The following is an 18,326-nucleotide window of genomic DNA, read 5'->3' as shown; positions in this document are numbered from 1 at the left end:
ATATGGCTGAAACGTCTTTTTGGCTGGGGAAAATCGCCTACCCCCGATTCGGTGTGACGGCTGACCTTGCTTGACTGGCAGTTGATGCATGACTTCGCCCATTCCCGGGCGTCCTTTTTTATCCCTGGCCAGACAAACTTTTCAGACAGAAGGCGAGCGGTGGTGCGTCCTGAGGGGTGTGAAAGTCCATGGATGATATTGAATATTTTCCTTCTGCAGGAGGCTGGTACCCAGGAACGTGGGCGGCCCGTGCTGGTGTCGCAAAGAATAGTTACTCCTGCTGGTCCGAGGGGAATCGCACTTATCTTGAGCGCGGATGGCCCCGTCAGTTGATCCTATGCTTCTCCTTTCAGGACGTCGTCGAGGGGTGACATGGTTTGTGCGATGTTGGGGATGAAGCGCCTGTAGTAATTGACCATTCCCAGGAACTCCTGAAGTTGGCGGATGGTCGTAGGCATTGGGAACTTCCTGATGGCGTCGACCTTGGTTGTCATGGGTTTTACCCCGCGCGAGGATACGCGGTGACCAAGGAAATCCACTCCCTCCGCACCGAACGTGCATTTGTCGAAGCGTACGACTAGGCCGTTCTCCTGTAGGCGTTTGAGGACGGTGCGGACGTGCCCCCGGTGTTCCTCCTTGGTTTTCGAGAATATCAGGATGTCGTCGACGTAGCAGACGCAGAAAGGTAGGTCACCCAGAATGCTATCCATTAGTCGTTGGAAGGTCGCCCCGGCGTTGCGTAGACCGAAGGTTGAGTATGCGAAGGTGTAGGATCCGAACGGCGTTACAATGGCAGTTTTCGGGATGTCTTCCGGGAATACGGGGACCTGGAAATAAGACTTGAGGAGGTCCATCTTGGTAAAATACTTTGCGCCGTGCAACGCGTTCGTTAGGTCCTGCATGTTGGGCAGCGGGTAATGATCGGGCGTTGTGATGAGGTTGAGGCGCCTGTAGTCGCCGCAAGGTCTCCAGGACCCGTCCGGCTTTTTAACCATGTGCGGGGGTGATGCCCAGGGGCTCGATGCTTTCTTACAGATACCCATGCGTTCCATGTCCTCGAAGGCGCGTTTGGCATCCTTCAGTTTCTGGGGCGGGAGGCGGCGGAATTTGGCGTGAGTGGGAGGTCCTGTCGTTGTGATGTGGTGGTAGATACCATGCTTGGACGGGGAACCTGGCGAGTGTCGGAGCTCGGGCTTGAAAACCTCGGGAAATTCTCGTAGGAGGTCGGCGTAGGGGTGCGTCGTTACGGCGGATACGGACATTGTTGCAGGGCCGTGTTCTAGGGCGCGGGACTGGCAGGTTCCCGTGTCGATGAGACGTCTGTTAGCAACATCGACGAGGAGTCCATGGTGGGCGAGGAAATCCGCACCGAGGAGGGGGCGATTGACGTCGGCGATAGCGAAGGGCCAAGAATACGAACGGCCTATGATAGATATCTTGAGGGTCTTGATCCCATAGCATCGTATGGGAGATCCGTTGGCGGCGATGAGTGAGGGAGCGTTTTAGTCGGGACCACGGTCTAGGTCGGACTTTGAAGGAGGGAACGTTGACTGCATTGCGCTGGTGTCCACCATGAGCCTACGGTTGGAAATGGTATCGAGGAAACAGAAACCAATCTTGTTTTGGTTAACTGCAGCTGCGATGGTGGCAGGTGGATGCTTCTGGCGTCATCTTCTAGGGAAACTGCATGGTGCTCTACATTTCTTGGCGTCACTGCCGAACTGTTGGTGGTAGAAGCACCATGCTGGGTTAGGCCTAGGGTTCGGTCGCGTCGGTTGCGGTGGTTTCTTTCTTGATAGAATGTTGATCTCGTCGTCCTCAAGGGCCATTGCCGAGGAGTCTATGGAAGAGCAGCTGCTGAAGGAGGAGAACGGAGGCGGTGTTGACGATGATGCTCCGAGGCAAGATGCTTTGGAGGCCTCGTGGAGCTTCTGAGCCTTCGACAGGAGTTCGTTCATCCGGAGCGTGTCGGCGTCTGTCAATTGGGCCCGTACGTCCTGTGGTAGGCGTTGAAGAAAGATTTCGCGAGATAAGCTAATCTCACGTCGTCGGCCGTTGCTGTCTGTTTCGGGGAGCATAAGCAGGCCGGTTAGCTCGTCCCACGCCTCGACAGGAGAGGTGTCACCCATGGGCTTGCCGGCGAGGTCCAGTACTTTCTGTGCCCTTGCTGAGACGGAGAGGGAGTAGATACCGATGAGTTTCGTTCTCAGGTCGTCGTATGAAACTTGGCCGGCCTGGGCGTCGAGCCATGGGGAAATCTTGTCAAATACCTCTTCAGGTATGGAGGTGAGAACGATGTCAGCCTTGGCGCAGGAGTCGCTGAGTCTAGCGACGCGGAAGAGTACGTCCGCTCTCAGGAACCAGGAAGCGGTGTTGTGTTGAGAAAAGGGCGGCAGTTTGACTTTGGGCGTGGAGGCGAGGCCGTTGGGTGCGATGGGCGTGTTGCTTCCTGCATCGTGGCCAGACGACGAGTCGGCGAAGAGGTGAGGAGTTGATATGTCGGTTAAGCTCATCCTACTGCCTTACGTTCACCGAAGTGTGGGAGAACCAAAGGCAGGCTCGTGCCTAAGGTAACGGAGTATGTAGAAGGTAGCACGGCCGTAATAAGTCCGTTAATGGCAAAGCCAAAACCGCTGATGCTACTTTCAACTCCGGGGTCACCAGTTGTAAGGACAGTGAGACAAGCGTCACCAAGATCAACTGATACTTTATTCGAATGTGCACGGGAGTATATTTACAAGGTGCAGACGGAAAGGTAGGATGACGGTGGCGCCAAATCAGATTGAAGTGCCCGCCAAAATATATGTGTTTTCTTACACTTACAAATATATGAATTATGGGTTAACAGAAACATGTTATGAAATGATACATATGTCAAAATGTAGCTCTGGTAGAGCGGAATATATATACATGGGAAACCACAGTGTGGCGAAAAGAGAATTCAAATAAATAAGTAGTTTGTCGATTTTCTGGACGACGAAGGGATCAGTGTCCTTACAATATATATATATATATATATATATATATATATATATATGCTGTGTATATATATATATATATATATATATATATATATATATATATATATATATATATATATATATATATATATATATATGCTGTGTATATATATATATATATATATATATATATATATATATATATATATATATATATATATATATATATATGCTGTGTATATATATATATATATATATATATATATATATGCTGTGTATATATATATATATATATATATATATATATATATATATATATATATATATATATATATATGCTGTGTATATAAATATATATATATATATATATATATATATATATATATATATATATATATGTGTATATATATATATATATATATATACTGTATATATATATATACATATATATATATATATATATATATATATATATATATATATATATATATATATATATATATATATATATATGTGTGTGTATATATGACCCAATCTGGGTCGTATTAAGGGGGAGGTTCACACTTCACATCTTGGGGGAAACAAAGATAGAGAAAATCCATTTCTTGTTAACACAATTAGAGGGGGAGGTCATGCACAAATAATAGCTGAGTTGATCGTTTCACACATGCTGTATTATCTTAAGTTTACAAGGGCGCCCTTAATTATGATTACGTTACGTTACTAAGAAAAAGCCCTCAGAAAAATGGTACTCGGTTCGGCACACATATTGGCACCTGATACTCTCTGCCGACCTCCAAAACAAGACTGACTGTCCTAGGGGGTTTTACCCAAGCACCCATACATGGCCTCACTATGCCTGATCAATGATTGGTTGTTTTGACCCGAAAGTCTCATAACAACCAATCGGAAGAGGTTTAGGTGACGCCAAGCTTTTCAAAGTGCCACCCAAGCCACATCGTAACCGTCTTCTCTAACAAAGAAGAAAAATCTGTTGGCACTCACTCATCCCGATCAGTAACGGTCAACCTGACTGTGATTAGCTCATCACTCCCTTCCCAAATTTTACGTCCTGTAAAATTCACACTTATCAGATTTTTTCTTCTCAAAACAAATTTTTTTTTCTCTCTTTTTTTTTTTTTCACTGAAACAAAAACTTACGTTTCTCTTTACATTGCCGCTGAGTACCATCCTCTTCGGGTGCATGCAGAAATTAAAATTAAAAATCAAAATCAGAGGGCCGGTTGGCGTGTTACAATTGCAAGTTACACAAAGATGAATGTCACAACCACAATAGGTCATACAGAAACACCAAATTCAGGTTTAATACATCATCACCGAAATTTGGAGCACAAAATCAGAAAAATAATAATGTTTTACCAACAAATCATTAGTTATAAGATTAGTACAACTTACCGTAAATTTAAGAAAAAAAGTCTGATAACGTCATATTTATGGCGGAAGGCGAGAGGCAAATCAAGTGATTTCCTTCCGATGCGTTACTATTCCCATAATCGAAACATCGAATAATGATATACAGTGGAACCTCTACACACGAACGTATCTACATCCGAATTTTCCAACATCCGAAGTAAAATTCGAGCAAATTTTTGACTCTACACCCGAATTTTATTTCGACACACGAAGTAGCAATTTTCGTCGTACCGGTTGTATCCGAATTTTTCGACACGCGAAGTACAATTCGAACACGTTCCGACTCTACACCCGAATGTTTTTTTCGACACCCGAAGTAAACAATACTCGTACGCGTAGTCGGTGCTCATAGCGCCTGAAGTGTTTTTTATTTCCGCCGATAGAAGGCAGCACATCGACCTCGGAGGGACGCTCAATTAGCGCGGCTTGGGTCAGTCCTCTGTTCTCGTCGGCTTCTTGCGGTTGTGCTCTTTGCGTTCTGATATTAACTGTGAATTAATCGTGATTTTTTACGTGCATCCATTAACGATAATTTACGTAAATCATGGGTCCAAAAAGGCTTAGTTTTGGCAGTGGTAGTGGTAGTGGTGAGAAAAGGAAGAAGGAAATGCTTTCTATAGAAATTAAGCAGGAAATTATTGAAAAACATGAGCGTGGCATCCGCGTGAGTGAACTTGCTAAACAGTATGGCCGTAATATGTCGACGATCTCGACAATCCTTAAACAGAAGGAAGCTATTAAAGCAGTGAAACCTTCTAAGGGGATCACTATAATTTCCAAACGCCGTACCCCTATCATAGAAGAGATGGAACGACTTCTACTAGTGTGGATTAAGGATAGAGAGATCGTTGGCGACACCATCACCGAAACCGTTATCTGCGAGAAGGCGCACGCCATCTTTACGGACTTGAAGGAGGAGAGCTCTGGGGGTGATGCTGGGGAGAGTTCAACCGAGCCTTCCTCAGATGATTTCAAGGCATCTCGTGGCTGGTTCGAGAAATTTAAGAAACGGTCCGGGATTCATTCAGTTGTTCGCCACAAAGGCTGCAACTGACTTGGTTAAGAAATTCGAAAATATCGTAAAGGAAGAAGGCTACGTAGAGCAGCAGGTGTTCAATTGTGATGAAACCGGGCTGTTTTGGAAGAAGATGCCGAGTCGAACCTACATCACTGCTGAAGAGAAGAAATTGCCTGGGCATAAGCCATTGAAGGATCGGTTGACTCTTGCTCTATGTGCCAACGCTAGCGGGGACTTTAAAGTCAAGCCCTTGCTTGTTTACCATTCGGAGAACCCTAGGGCCTTTAAAGCACACAACGTCGATAAGGATCAGCTTCATGTTTTCTGGCGATCCAACTCGAAGGCCTGGGTCACTAGGCAATTCTTTGTGCAATGGGTAAACCAAGTTTTCGGTCCTTCTGTGAAGAAGTATCTTCATGAGCAGAAATTGCCTTTAAAGTGCCTGCTATGCCTTGACAATGCACCCGCTCACCCCCCCGGACTTGAAGATGATATCTTCGATGAATTCAAGTTCATAAAGGTGCTGTATCTTCCACCAAATACCACCTCTATCCTCCAGCCCATGGACCAGCAAGTCATCTCTAATTTTAAGAAGCTGTACACCAAGCACTTATTCAAGCAGTGCTTTAATGTCACGCAAAGCACCAACTTAACTTTGCGTGAATTTTGGAGGGGCCACTTCAATATCGTGCACTGCTTAAAGATCATTGATCAGGCTTGGGTGGGATTAACTCGACGGACCCTCAATTCTGCATGGAAGAAGCTGTGGCCTGATGCAGTTTCTCCCCGAGATTTTGAGGGTTTTGACCCCGAACCTGATCCCGTGGTCGGTGCAGCGGAAGCCGTAGAGGAAATAGTCTCCCTTGGCAAGTCCATGGGTCTGGAGGTCAACGCAGATGACGTTACGGAACTCGTCGCCGAACATCACGACGAACTGACGACGGATGAGCTCAAGGAACTCCATGCTATGTCGGAGCACATGAGTGATGACGAGGAAGGGAGCGAGGAGGTAGAACATGTGTTAGGTTCAGCGCAAATAAAAGAGGTGTTAGGAAAATATCAAGACGTGGTCGACTTCATCGACAAATACCATCCAAAGAAATTGCAGGTTTGTCGTGTAGTTTCTCAATTCGATGATGTTTGCCTAACGCACTTTCGAAACATTCTGAAAAGCCGTACGAAGCAATTATCTATCGATGCTTTCTTTAAAAAAACTGCGAAGCGAACTCGCGATGAAGAGGATGTAAGTGAACCGAAGAAAACGGCAAAGAGTGAAGAGGAAGAAAGTGAAACACAGAAAACGGAAAAGAGTGAAGCAAAAGAAATTCAGTCAATTTTAAATGTAAGTGATAGTGATTAAAATTACGTAATCATCAAAAAGAAAAAAAGAAAATTTAAAAAAAAATATAAAATATAAAAAAAAAAAAAATAAGCTAAGTTATGTTAAAGTTCACTTAGTGTAAGTTAGAATAAGTTACGGTAGTGTTACGTTTATCGTAGTTAACCTCTCTACCTCATCGCCGTCCGTCCGTCTCCTCTCTCCTCTCTGCATAGCAAGGACGAACAACACCTGCGCTGGAGTTTCTAAGGTAAAGTGACGCTAAAAACCCGTTTCTTATTTATTATTTTTTGCTAATTCTTCTTATTTACATGTCTATTCTTCTTATTTACATGTCTATTATCTAATTTAGTGTTCATTATTCTCATGGGAAAGTTATGTGTAGTAGTTTATTAAGAAGTTATCATAGGTTTTTGGGCTCAATCACGGATTAATCCTATTTCAATGTATTCTTATGGGAAAATTCGTTTCTACATCCGAACAATTTCTACATCCGAAGTTGGTTCTGGAACGGATTAAATTCGTATGTAGAGGTTCCACTGTATAGAATTTTTTAATAATTTTCAAAAAAAAAAAATATGAAGATACAACTGAATTAAAAACAAAATACACAGAGAGAGAGAGAGAGAGAGAGAGAGAGAGAGAGAGAGAGAGAGAGAGAGAGAGAGAGAGAGAGAGAGCGTATTCCTTTTATAACTAATAATAAGGTCTATAAACGAACTGTATGGAAAATGTGATACCCGATAACATATTGGCACTGATGCAATATGCATTATGAAGAAATTTCGAATGTCAAGAAAATTATATAAATCAGTGTTATTCGCACTATTTATATGTGCTCATAATAGTAATACGGCAACGTGACCTTGAGATCAGCTGATGCCAACCGAAAGTAAATTAAAAGTATTTGTTGATTATTGATATGCTCAAGTAATTGAAAAATGTTATTTTGATAATAAAATAAATTTTTGAATATACTTACCCGGTGATTATATAGCTGCAACTCTGTTGCCCGACAGACAACTCTACAGTAAAAACTCGCCAGCGATCGCTACACAGGTTGCGGGTGTGCCCAACAGCGCCATCTGTCGTCCAGATACCCAGTACTCAATGTAAACAAAGACTCAATTTTCTCCTCGTCCCACTGCGTCTCTATTGGGGAGGAAGGGAGGGTCCTTTAATTTATAATCACCGGGTAAGTATATTCAAAAATTTATTTTATTATCAAAATAACATTTTTCAATATTTAACTTAGTCGGTGATTATATAGCTGAGTCACACCCAGGGGGGTGGGTAGAGACCAGCAATATATGTTTACACTTTTATGAGCTAAGAGTTTTTATTTCATTTTAGAAGTTATCAAAATAACAAAAACAAAATAAATAGGTACCTAGTAAGGAAGTCGACTTGAACAATTACTCTGCCTTTTAAGTACGTCTTCCTTACGGAGCCTCGCGATCCTCTTAGGATGCTGATCGACCCCTAGGATCTGAAGTATCAAGGGTTGCAACCCATACAACAGGACCTCATCAAAACCCCTAATCTAGGCGCTCTCAAGAAATGACTTTGACCACCCGCCAAATCAACCAGGATGCGAAAGGCTTCTTAGCCTTCCGGACAACCCAAAAAACAACCATAAAAACATTTCAAGAGAAAGATTAAAAGGGTATGGAATTAGGGAATTGTAGTGGTTGAGCCCTCACCCACTACTGCACTCGCTGCTACGAATGGTCCCAGTGTGTAGCAGTTCTTGTAAAGAGACTGGACATCTTTCAAGTAAAATGACGCGAACACTGACTTGCTTCTCCAATAGGTTGCGTCCATTATACTTTGCAGAGATATATTTTGCTTAAAGGCCACGGAAGTTGTTACAGCTCTAACTTCGTGCGTCTTCACCTTAAGCAAAGTTCGGTCTTCCTCACTCAGATGTGAATGAGCTTCTCGTATTAACAATCTGATAAAGTCTGACCAAGCATTCTTTGACAAAGGCAAGGATGGTTTCTTAACTGAACACCATAAAGCTTCAGATTGGCCTTGTAAAGGTTTAGTACGCTTTAAATAGAACTTAAGAGCTCTAACAGGGCATATGACTCTTTCTAGTTCGTTGCCTACGATCTCCGATAAGCTGGGGATATCGAAAGATTTAGGCCAAGGCCGAGAAGGCAGCTCATTTTTGGCTAGAAAACCAAGTTGTAGCGAACAAGTGGCTTTTTCTGACGAAAATCCTATGTTCTTGCTGAAGGCATGAATCTCACTGACTCTTTTAGCCGAGGCTAAGCATACCAGGAAAAGAGTCTTAAGAGTGAGATCTTTCAAGGAGGCTGATTGTAACGGCTCCACCCTATCTGACATGAAGAATCTTAGTACCACGTCTAAATTCCATCCAGGGGTAGCCAAACGACGCTCCTTGGTGGTCTCAAAAGACTTAAGGAGGTCTTGCAGATCTTTATGTTTGGAAAGATCTAAGCCTCTATGCCGGAAGACCGATGCCAACATGCTTCTGTAGCCCTTGATAGTGGGAGCTGAGAGGGATCGTCCTTTTCTCAGGTATAAGAGAAAAACAGCTATTTGAGCTACAGAGGTACTGGTCGAGGATACAGAAACTGACTTGCACCAGTCTCGGAAGACTTCCCACTTCGATTGGTAGACTCTAATGGAAGAAGCTCTCCTTGCTCTAGCAATCGCACTGGCTGCTTCCTTCGAAAAGCCTCTAGCTCTCGAGAATCTTTCGATAGTCTGAAGGCAGTCAGACGAAGAGCGTGGAGGCTTTGGAGTACCTTCTTTACATGTGGCTGACGTAGAAGGTCTACCCTTAGAGGAAGACTACTGGGAACGTCTACTAACCATCGAAGTATCTCGGTGAACCATTCTCTCGCGGGCCAGAGGGAAGCAACTAACGTCAACCTTGTCCCTTCGTGAGAGGCGAACTTCTGCAGTACCTTGTTGACAATCTTGAACGGTGGGAATGCGTAGAGATCCAGATGTGACCAATCTAGGAGGAAAGCATCTATATGTATTGCTGCTGGATCCGGGACTGGAGAGCAATAGATTGGAAGCCTCTTGGTCAGCGAGGTTGCAAAGAGATCTATGGATGGTTTTACCCTAAGTGGCCCAAAGTCTCTTGCACACATCCTTGTGGAGGGTCCATTCGGTTGGAATTACTTGCCCTTTCCGACTGAGACAATCTGCTATGACGTTCAAGTCGCCTTGGATGAACCTCGTTACTAGGGAGATGTCTTGACCTTTTGACCAGATGAGCAGGTCCCTTGCGATCTCGTACAACGTCAGTGAGTGGGTACCTCCTTGAAGGAGATGTACGCCAAGGCCGTGGTGATGTCCGAGTTAACTTCCACCACTTTGCCTCGAAGGAGAGACGAAGCTTTTCAAGGCCAGATGTACTGCCAACAGCTCCTTGCAGTTGATATGCATGCTCCTCTGACTCGAGTTCCACAGTCCTGAGCATTCCCGACCGTCTAGTGTCGCGCCCCAGCCCACATCCGATGCGTCCGAGAAGGAACGTGGTTGGGAGTCTGAACAGCCAGGGGAAGACCCTCTCTTAGGTTGATATTGTCCTTCCACCAAGTCAGACAAGACTTTATCTTTTCGGAAACCGGGATCGAGACCGCTTCTAGCGTCTTGTCCTTTTTCCAGTGAAAAGCTAGATGGTATTGAAGAGGACGGAGGTGTAGTCTTCCTAGTGACACAAATTGTTCCACGGATGACAGCGTCCCTACCAGACTCATCCACAGCCTGACTGAGCAGCGTTCCTTCTTCAGCATCTACTGGATGGATAGCAGGGCTTGATCTATTCTGGGGGCTGATCGTCTTGTTGTTCAGCAACGTCCTCATCAGAGGGTTCCTCATCCGAAAACTGATGAGGAAACGGCAACGGAGTGGGCAACGTCTGGCTCGCTGAGTCCGGTCGCACTGGTGGATGCGTGACGGAGCCGGACGCAACATCATGGAACTGCAGCACAGTCTGTGAACTGTCAACAACCATGGGTGCGCGAGGAAGCACAGCGTCAACCCGAGACTGTCTAGACCATCTGGGTTGTGCAGTCAACACCCTACCGGGTTGCTGAGGTTGACGCACTGCGTCAAAACAAGTCACCTCTGCTGGTTGTTGAACGTCCTGAACGTCAACAACCACCTCCGAGCGTCGCTTAACGTCAACGTGCGGCTGGCAACCCACACTGGGTCGCATCGGTGGAGGAACCACCTCAACTGGCAGACGCGAGTAGGTTACCTCAGCGTCAACAGGGCGCACAACCGAACGGTTGGAAGGTTGTTGGCCAGAAGGTTCGGTAGCAACCTTCTCCGCATTAAAGTCCTCTATCAAGGACGCAAGCTTGGACTGCATGTCTTGCAGCAAAGCCCATTTAGGGTCTACGGGAGCAGGTGTGGCAACAGACGGGGTTAGCGACTGAGGCGGTACCGCTTACCATCCCTGAAAGCCTTGTTATGCATGACATAATTGTACAGCAAAACTTCAAAGGCTCGAAAACAGCTGTGAAGTTGACCTGTAAACAACTTGGAGCGTCTCCTGGCCAGGCGCCAGGGAGAGTCTACGAGAATTGAGAAGTCTATCTGGGCAGAGGCATGAACTCCCAAGCCGAGAACTTCTCTCGTGTCATATCAGACTCTCGCTCTATAAACCAGTTTAAAAGAAGGGAAAGCAAAGGCTGTATCCCCCAAACTCCTCCTGGTGAAAAACCAGTCGCCTAGCCAACGTAAAGCTCTCTAGGAGAGCGAGAGAGCACTAGCTTAAAAACAACGGCTTCGAAGTAGCTAGGCCTAGTGTAAGCTCTGACGTTTAGGCGAACGAGGAGCAGCAGTTACAAAAAGATCCGGACAAAGATCCTTAAAAAAAATCATCATGATTTAATTAAAGTCCATAGGAGGCTAAGCAGCTTTAGGCTCCTCTCCATCTGACAGAGTCCTCAAGGGAATATCAGTAGGAGGGGGAACAGCAACTTCCTCATCTACAGGAACCTTGTCCGATAAAAGCTGAGTCTCAAGCAAGGGAGAGACCTACCGTGGTGGCAATGCTTTACAAGCAGAGTCCACACTCACTGGTGCATTAGTAGCGGACTAGAACGCAACGTCATGTAACTGCTTGACAGTCTGTGAACTGTCAACAACTGAACTGTCAACCACAACAGGTGCGTGAGGACGCACAGCGTCCACCTGAGACTGCTTTGACTGCCTAGACTGAGCAGTCAAAACAACTCTAGAATGCGGAGGTTGACGCACAGCGTCAAAACAAGTCAACTCCGATTGTTAGTGAACGTCAACAGGAGCATCAGCAAGTGGCCTAACGTCCAAATGCGGCTGAAAAACCACACGAGACCGCATCGAGTGTGGTTCTAAACAACCTGACTGACGTGACTAAGCTACGCCAACGTCAACAGTAAGCATAAAGGAACGTTAGGTTGGCTGAAAGCCAGGATCTCGATGAGATAAACGGCTAGACTAAACGGACTAATCGGTAGAATAGTCTTCCATAAGGGAGGCAAGCATATACTGCATGTCTTGCCATACAACCCATTAAGGATCAACGGAAATGGTTGTGGTAAGAGACGAGGGTAACGTCTGTGACCGCAACACTTTGCCAACAAAAAAAAAAAGACTCTCGGAGTCTGTGTTACGCTTTTGTTAGGCGGCGAGCAGTTATCCGATGACTGCATAGGGTCAGAGCTGTCCTAATGGTTGTAACCAGGACGCTGGACCTGTCCTGAAAGGACTGACTTTCGCTTAAGGACTTCGAAACCTTGTGACAGGTTTCTTATGCGAAAAGCCTTCGGATGACGAGGAGAAACAACGTCTCTCTCGTCTTATGGTAGGGGAGATCTTGGTAAGATACACACGATACCATAGAGGGAAAACGTCTGTTCGTTGATCAAGGCCTCTCGAACCCATAAGTCGTTTGACATTACTTCTCCCCTGGGCTTGGGAGCATGTAAGAGGTCCCGGACTAGGTGAACGACAGGCACGAACAGACGAACCCTCGGACGCAACACTGTAACACTTTGCGCATATCACTTTATCACTTCGATTTTCTGTTTTGCACTTATTTCACTGAAATCGAAACTTTTACTGATTTCTACCTGAAACACGCAATTCTACCCTTCATTAAAAGGTAGTAATTGCGAAATCAGTCGTATAATGCAAGCTCATTAATACCAGCAAAAAACAGAAAACATATTTTAAGATAAAAAAATCAGTGGCTGGGAAAGAGACTAAACACTAGTTCATATAACTACGTTTTCAATCTCTCACCGCACATAGCCTGGGGACGAGAATAAAAAACTAAAAACGTTTTATCCTTCCTCCCCGTACAGCGACTAGGGACGAGAGTAACTCGAGAACAACGTTACCCGCTTGAACGGAACGTTTTCTCTCCTCTCTCTCCCTCCGTCTCTATCTCTCTCTCTCTCTTTCTCTCTTGATTTCGCGCCTAAGAGAAGAGCCCAATTATATTTCGTCAAAAAAACATGTTATTTGACTAAAGGAAAAAACTGAAAGGTTTTTCAAATAAAAAGTTCCTTTAAAATAGAATTTAAAACATTTAAGCTAAGAAAGAATGAACAAAACGTCAGAATCGATTTACTCTTACTGCAAAGTGAAACCGTGATACACTCTCTCTCTATCGTAACGATAGAGCGCATGTTGAACGTCCTGAACGTCAACAACTGCGTAGCATAAAAAAACTAAACGTTAGTTCATCTTTGAAAACAGTACGAAGACTATCAAAGAAATTCTTTCATAAAATATTACATTTAAAAAGTTTTAAATCCTTAGCTCTTTAAAAGCTAATTACGATATAAAGGGCTCAACGTTGATTAACTTCGGTTTCCAAGTTAGGACCGCCTACTCTCAGGAAAGGTCTATATAAACAAAACATTAAAATTTATTTTTATATGTTTATAATAAATGGAAAGTTAATCGAAGAGGCCTAATAAAGGCGGAGAGATATAAAATATATAGAGGAAAATCTATAACGTGATACGATAATTACTAAAAGCCTAAACACACTTCCGTCTAAGGGAAGGGTCGGCCATATAAAAGTGAAAGAAAGTCCATACTCTCTTTGTCACCATAATTAAATCTATCCAAAACGAGTTCAAGATTTAAGATGAAGATAAAACACCTGCATAGCGAAAGCTCAAAACTAGAATAAAGTACAGTACTTCACCAATTAGTTGTGAAAAAACTCCAGTTTAGCAACAGCGAGTAAGTACGTCTTGTCGATAGCTCGACAGAGAGAAAATTGAGTCTTTGTTTACATTGAGTACTGGGTATCTGGACGACAGATGGCGCTGTTGGGCACACCCGCAACCTGTGTAGCGATCGCTGGCGAGTTTTTACCGTAGAGTTGTCTGTCGGGCAACAGAGTTGCAGCTATATAATCACCGGCTAAGTTAAATATTGAAAAATAAAATATAAACATTCTTTAATAAACCACAATTAAACACAGTAATGTCTAATGAAATATAAAGGCTTAATATTGAACTACAATACTGTATGAAGCTTTAAAAATGAACTACCTTTATGTGATTGCGAGAACGATCACACACACACACACACACACACAGAAAAAGAGCTACAACGATTTTGCATTATACCTAATGATTAGACGAACTGTATGGAAACTGATTTCTTGTATCATATTGGCGTTGATGTAATATTCATCATGAAGATATTTCTAATAAGTTAAGAAATGATAAAAAAATATGCCATACGTATGTACGCCATATTTTGATACGGTAGGTAGCGGCACTTTCAGATCAGCTGATCATAACCAAAGGTAAACAAAATTTTCAGTACTCGATTGTAAAATGCTTCCAAAATTGATGAATAGAATGCAATAATGCATTTATAGAGCATATGATATCCTATGAAACGAGAAAATGGAATAATGATAGACAGTAAGAAAATATTGACAAAATATGATCCAGATGATTGCCGAATCATAACGTATCAAAATAAATCTACGGAAACTGCACTTTTCTAGTTCGACATACAGCCAACTCGACTTACGACTCATCTCTCGGTCCCTATCTCGGTCGTAAGTCGAGCAATACCTGTACTTCCTTGAAGATGGATGGATTGGGATCTGGAAGTATATGTCCTTTAGAGCACAATATGAGGTGTTGTGGTCTTATTACTAGATGACCGAGTCTGCCGTCTCCAAATTGAACAAAATCTATATGACAAACTTGTACAGACCTGAGAGATCAGTGACTGGTCTCCAGCCTCCAGATGCCTTTTCCACAAAAAAGAGTCGACTGAAGAAGCCAGGGGAACCCTCGAGGACGTCCTGGTTAGGGCTTTTCACCAACCAGGTCTGGACTTCGGTCCGAAGGGCCTGCGACTTTGCTGATCCTATCGCAAAGGAGCTCATAAACACTGGATTCTTGGTTAGTGGAGGGAGAGATGGAAAGAACGGGGTGCGATACCCTGAACGAATCAAGGAGATCATCCAAGGTTCAGCCTCGAGCTGCATCCACCTGGTCCAGCAGCTTTGTAGGCATCCCCTACTGGTTGACATGCAGGGAGATGACCTCTCCTCGTGTTCATGGGTTCTACCACCACCTCTCTTAAGTTTCCTCCATGATTGGACTTGTTGCCTTTCCCGTCCTTGACAGGAAAGGGCTTCTAAGACACCTCCGTTTTCGAAACCTCTGCCGTTTTAATAGTTGATGGTTTTGTAGGCTAGTCTTGGAAACGCTTTAGGTCTGTAGGACCGAGCTGTAAGGGCCTTAAGAAGGAAGGAATCTCTGTTGGACTTCCTCCACCTCTCCACAGCCTGCTTGACGTCCCTTGGCTCGAAGAGGAAGAACCCCTCCATGGAGGAGTTTCAGAGCCTAGCAATCCCCGGACACGGAGGCGAAGGTCGGTAACCAGAGGAGACAGGAAGGACAGGAAGGACAGTTTCTTCTGAAGATGAAATTATGAGACCCTTTACTGGAAAGGGAAACACTCGGAGAGATGCGCAACGGGCTTTGCTCTACCCACAAAGGATGTACGTCAGGGGAAGTAGCACAGACTTCGGCGGCGGAAGATGGAGAAGACGACGCAGTCGCAGGAGCAGCTGGCAGGGCAGCAGACGAGCTCTCAAAAACCACAATGTCGACAACCTACGTTTGACGCTGATGCTAATAAGTCGATGAGATGTACCGTGAAAAACGAGGCTCGAGTGCTACGCCGGTCAAGAAGTAGGACGGAGAATCGACAACTCTCGAGGTGGCAATTCACGAATCGCTGAACGGTTCAGAAGGGTTAGCAAGAAGGAAGGTCTCCAAAGTCTTCCTGGTACGACGGTGAACGATCGTTAACCACCCTAGGTCCCTAGCGGCCATAACCACTGCCTTTGGTGGCTGCAGTTGGAGATCCCCTATGCATGAGGATGTGTCGGCCGCTGACGTGTTGGAAAGCGTCGGAAAACCTCCTGCTTAAGACACGATGGTGATTGCCAACATAAAGACCGATGACTCGATGATCGATAAGAGGGAGAATCTTCCCGACTTGACGAGCGATACCGCAATGACGCTGGATTGATCGTTACCGCTGCACGAGAGGCAGGTCGGTGTGTCGACGATCCTCGAGTAGGCAACTAATGTGTAGCTGAGCGTGAGGGCTGACCGACGAGAGATGATTCACATTGACGTGAATCACAAATAGGTGGGCGAACGCGTTACGAAGGAGAGCAACACGATGGTTATGGGTGGTTTGTTAAGTGAATGATGAGTGATTCCCAAGACAGTGAAGATCTTAGCTACGCATGTGGTCGCTGAGGTGAATGCTCTTGACAAGACGATCAATGACGGGCAGGCAAACGTTAATGAGCAGGCAATTTCCGAAGTGGTGGAAGAGCAGGCAATTCTCGCGTTCTTGGCGATTCTCGCATAGCAGAAAGTTGACGAGAAGTTGAACGCATAAGAGGTTCTTCACGTATAACCGAACGCTTAGCTGGTACAAGAGTTGTCGAACATTGACGATGGTCACGCGACCCATGAGCTAATTGAAGCGTCAGTGATTCACGTACAACTGAACGCTTAGGTGGTACACAAAATGTCGATCGTCGACAATGCTGATGGAAGCATCGGCGATTCACGCTCTGTGAGACAATGGAGAGACTGTCAAGCAGGTGAGCGTTGTGAAGGCTGAGCGATTCACGCCCTGGAGGACGATTGCGTTCCGAAGCAGAGAGACGCATTAGATTGAAACGCTCTGAGCAGCAGACAAACACTGGTTTGTTAAGCGATGAGCGTTTAAGCGTCGACGAGCTACGGATCACTGGATGAGGATATAGGCCAACGATTCATGCTGAGGCGATTCACACACCATTGGGCGTTTTATGCTCTGACATTGATCGACACGTTTCGGTTACGAGACGCGTGAGAATGCTGTCGGGTAGAAGATCGAAGTTCCTGACGCTGACAAGTATGCAATTCCAAAAAGCTGTCGGGAGGGCAGAGTTTACCCACCACCAGGCAAAGCAGCAATGTTTACCTTGGTAAAGTTTAATAGCTGTACTCCTATCAAAGGTTGATGGTTTGTGTGTAGGAACAAACCCTTCTTGTCTAAAACATCCATAAAAGCCTTGTATTGACCATCTTTTCCATGACTCTACATAACCCAGATGTCAATGCAATTAGGCTGTTGCTTACAGCTAGAAATTTTTTCGTTTCTTTGTTTAAAAAACTAATAAAATGACGCTCTCCCAACCTGTTGAGAAAGTATGTTCATCATGTTCTGTTGATAATACTAATTGAGAGAAGATTATATCTAAGAAACTAGAATACACTTACAAAAGGCTTAAAAAATTTCTAAGTGATGATTGGATTATCTTACCTGTGTCTGCGGTGTTCACGTCTACGCTCATCATGGCCTCTGTGCTCTCTGTTGCGATGACGGTCTTTATGACGCTCAGCTTTGTGGCGATGACGGTCTCTCTTATCTCGCTTTTCCCGTTTCTCTCGTCGTTGGACAACAGCCTGTGGAGGTTTAATGTCAAGACTGTCCCCTTGATCTCCATCATATGATGACATACTGTGGATAACGTTAAATTTAGTATAAGCAATGCAAATAACACCTCTATGAATAAGCCAAGCTTTCAGAGAAATATTTAACATATACCAAATCATGGAAAAGTAGACTATAATGAATCAACTTCTTCTTCAACACATAAACCATATTTATGTTAGCTCAATTTGATATCAAATATTTATTTCCATAATTGCTGAGCAAACAACCTATCCTTGTGTTTTCTCTATCTTTTCAAAATATAACAAATTTGGAAGTCATTCGTACCTTTCCTAACAATACAAACCTGAGGTCTTTACATGGGAAAATCATAACGGCAAAGCCGGAATATGGCAGTTAAAATCTTTTAAAGAGGTGCAAGTAGTTGGCCGGTGGGAGTGGGGAAATCACCCCTCCCCTGCTTTCTCACTTAGTAATTACTTTTACTGCACTTGGGGCTTTTTAGAGGGTTGATGATTGTAGAAAAGTATGATTATCAGACTCAGGTTTGAGTAGTTATGAAAAATGTTATTTTGATTATAAAATA

The 18,326-nt window shown here is 44.3% G+C and overlaps 1 protein-coding gene across 4 annotated transcripts in view; it reads right to left on the bottom strand.

Moving 5' to 3' along the window:
- Positions 1–18,326, bottom strand: part of Pitslre (cyclin dependent kinase 11B pitslre) — a 769,596-nt gene that overhangs the window by 551,824 nt on the left and 199,446 nt on the right. For all 4 annotated transcript variants that reach the window (XM_068357118.1, XM_068357131.1, XM_068357124.1 and 1 more), the window contains exon 2: positions 17,609–17,806. In XM_068357118.1, the coding sequence (XP_068213219.1) occupies positions 17,609–17,806 (198 nt within the window). The remainder of the gene's footprint in view (positions 1–17,608; positions 17,807–18,326) is intronic.

The sequence above is a fragment of the Palaemon carinicauda genome, chromosome 2 (genome assembly GCF_036898095.1).
Source record: "Palaemon carinicauda isolate YSFRI2023 chromosome 2, ASM3689809v2, whole genome shotgun sequence".
Classification (NCBI taxonomy): domain Eukaryota; kingdom Metazoa; phylum Arthropoda; class Malacostraca; order Decapoda; family Palaemonidae; genus Palaemon; species Palaemon carinicauda.
The sequence above is the reverse complement of the archived record's forward strand: the minus strand, read 5'-3'. Positions and strand labels throughout refer to the sequence as shown.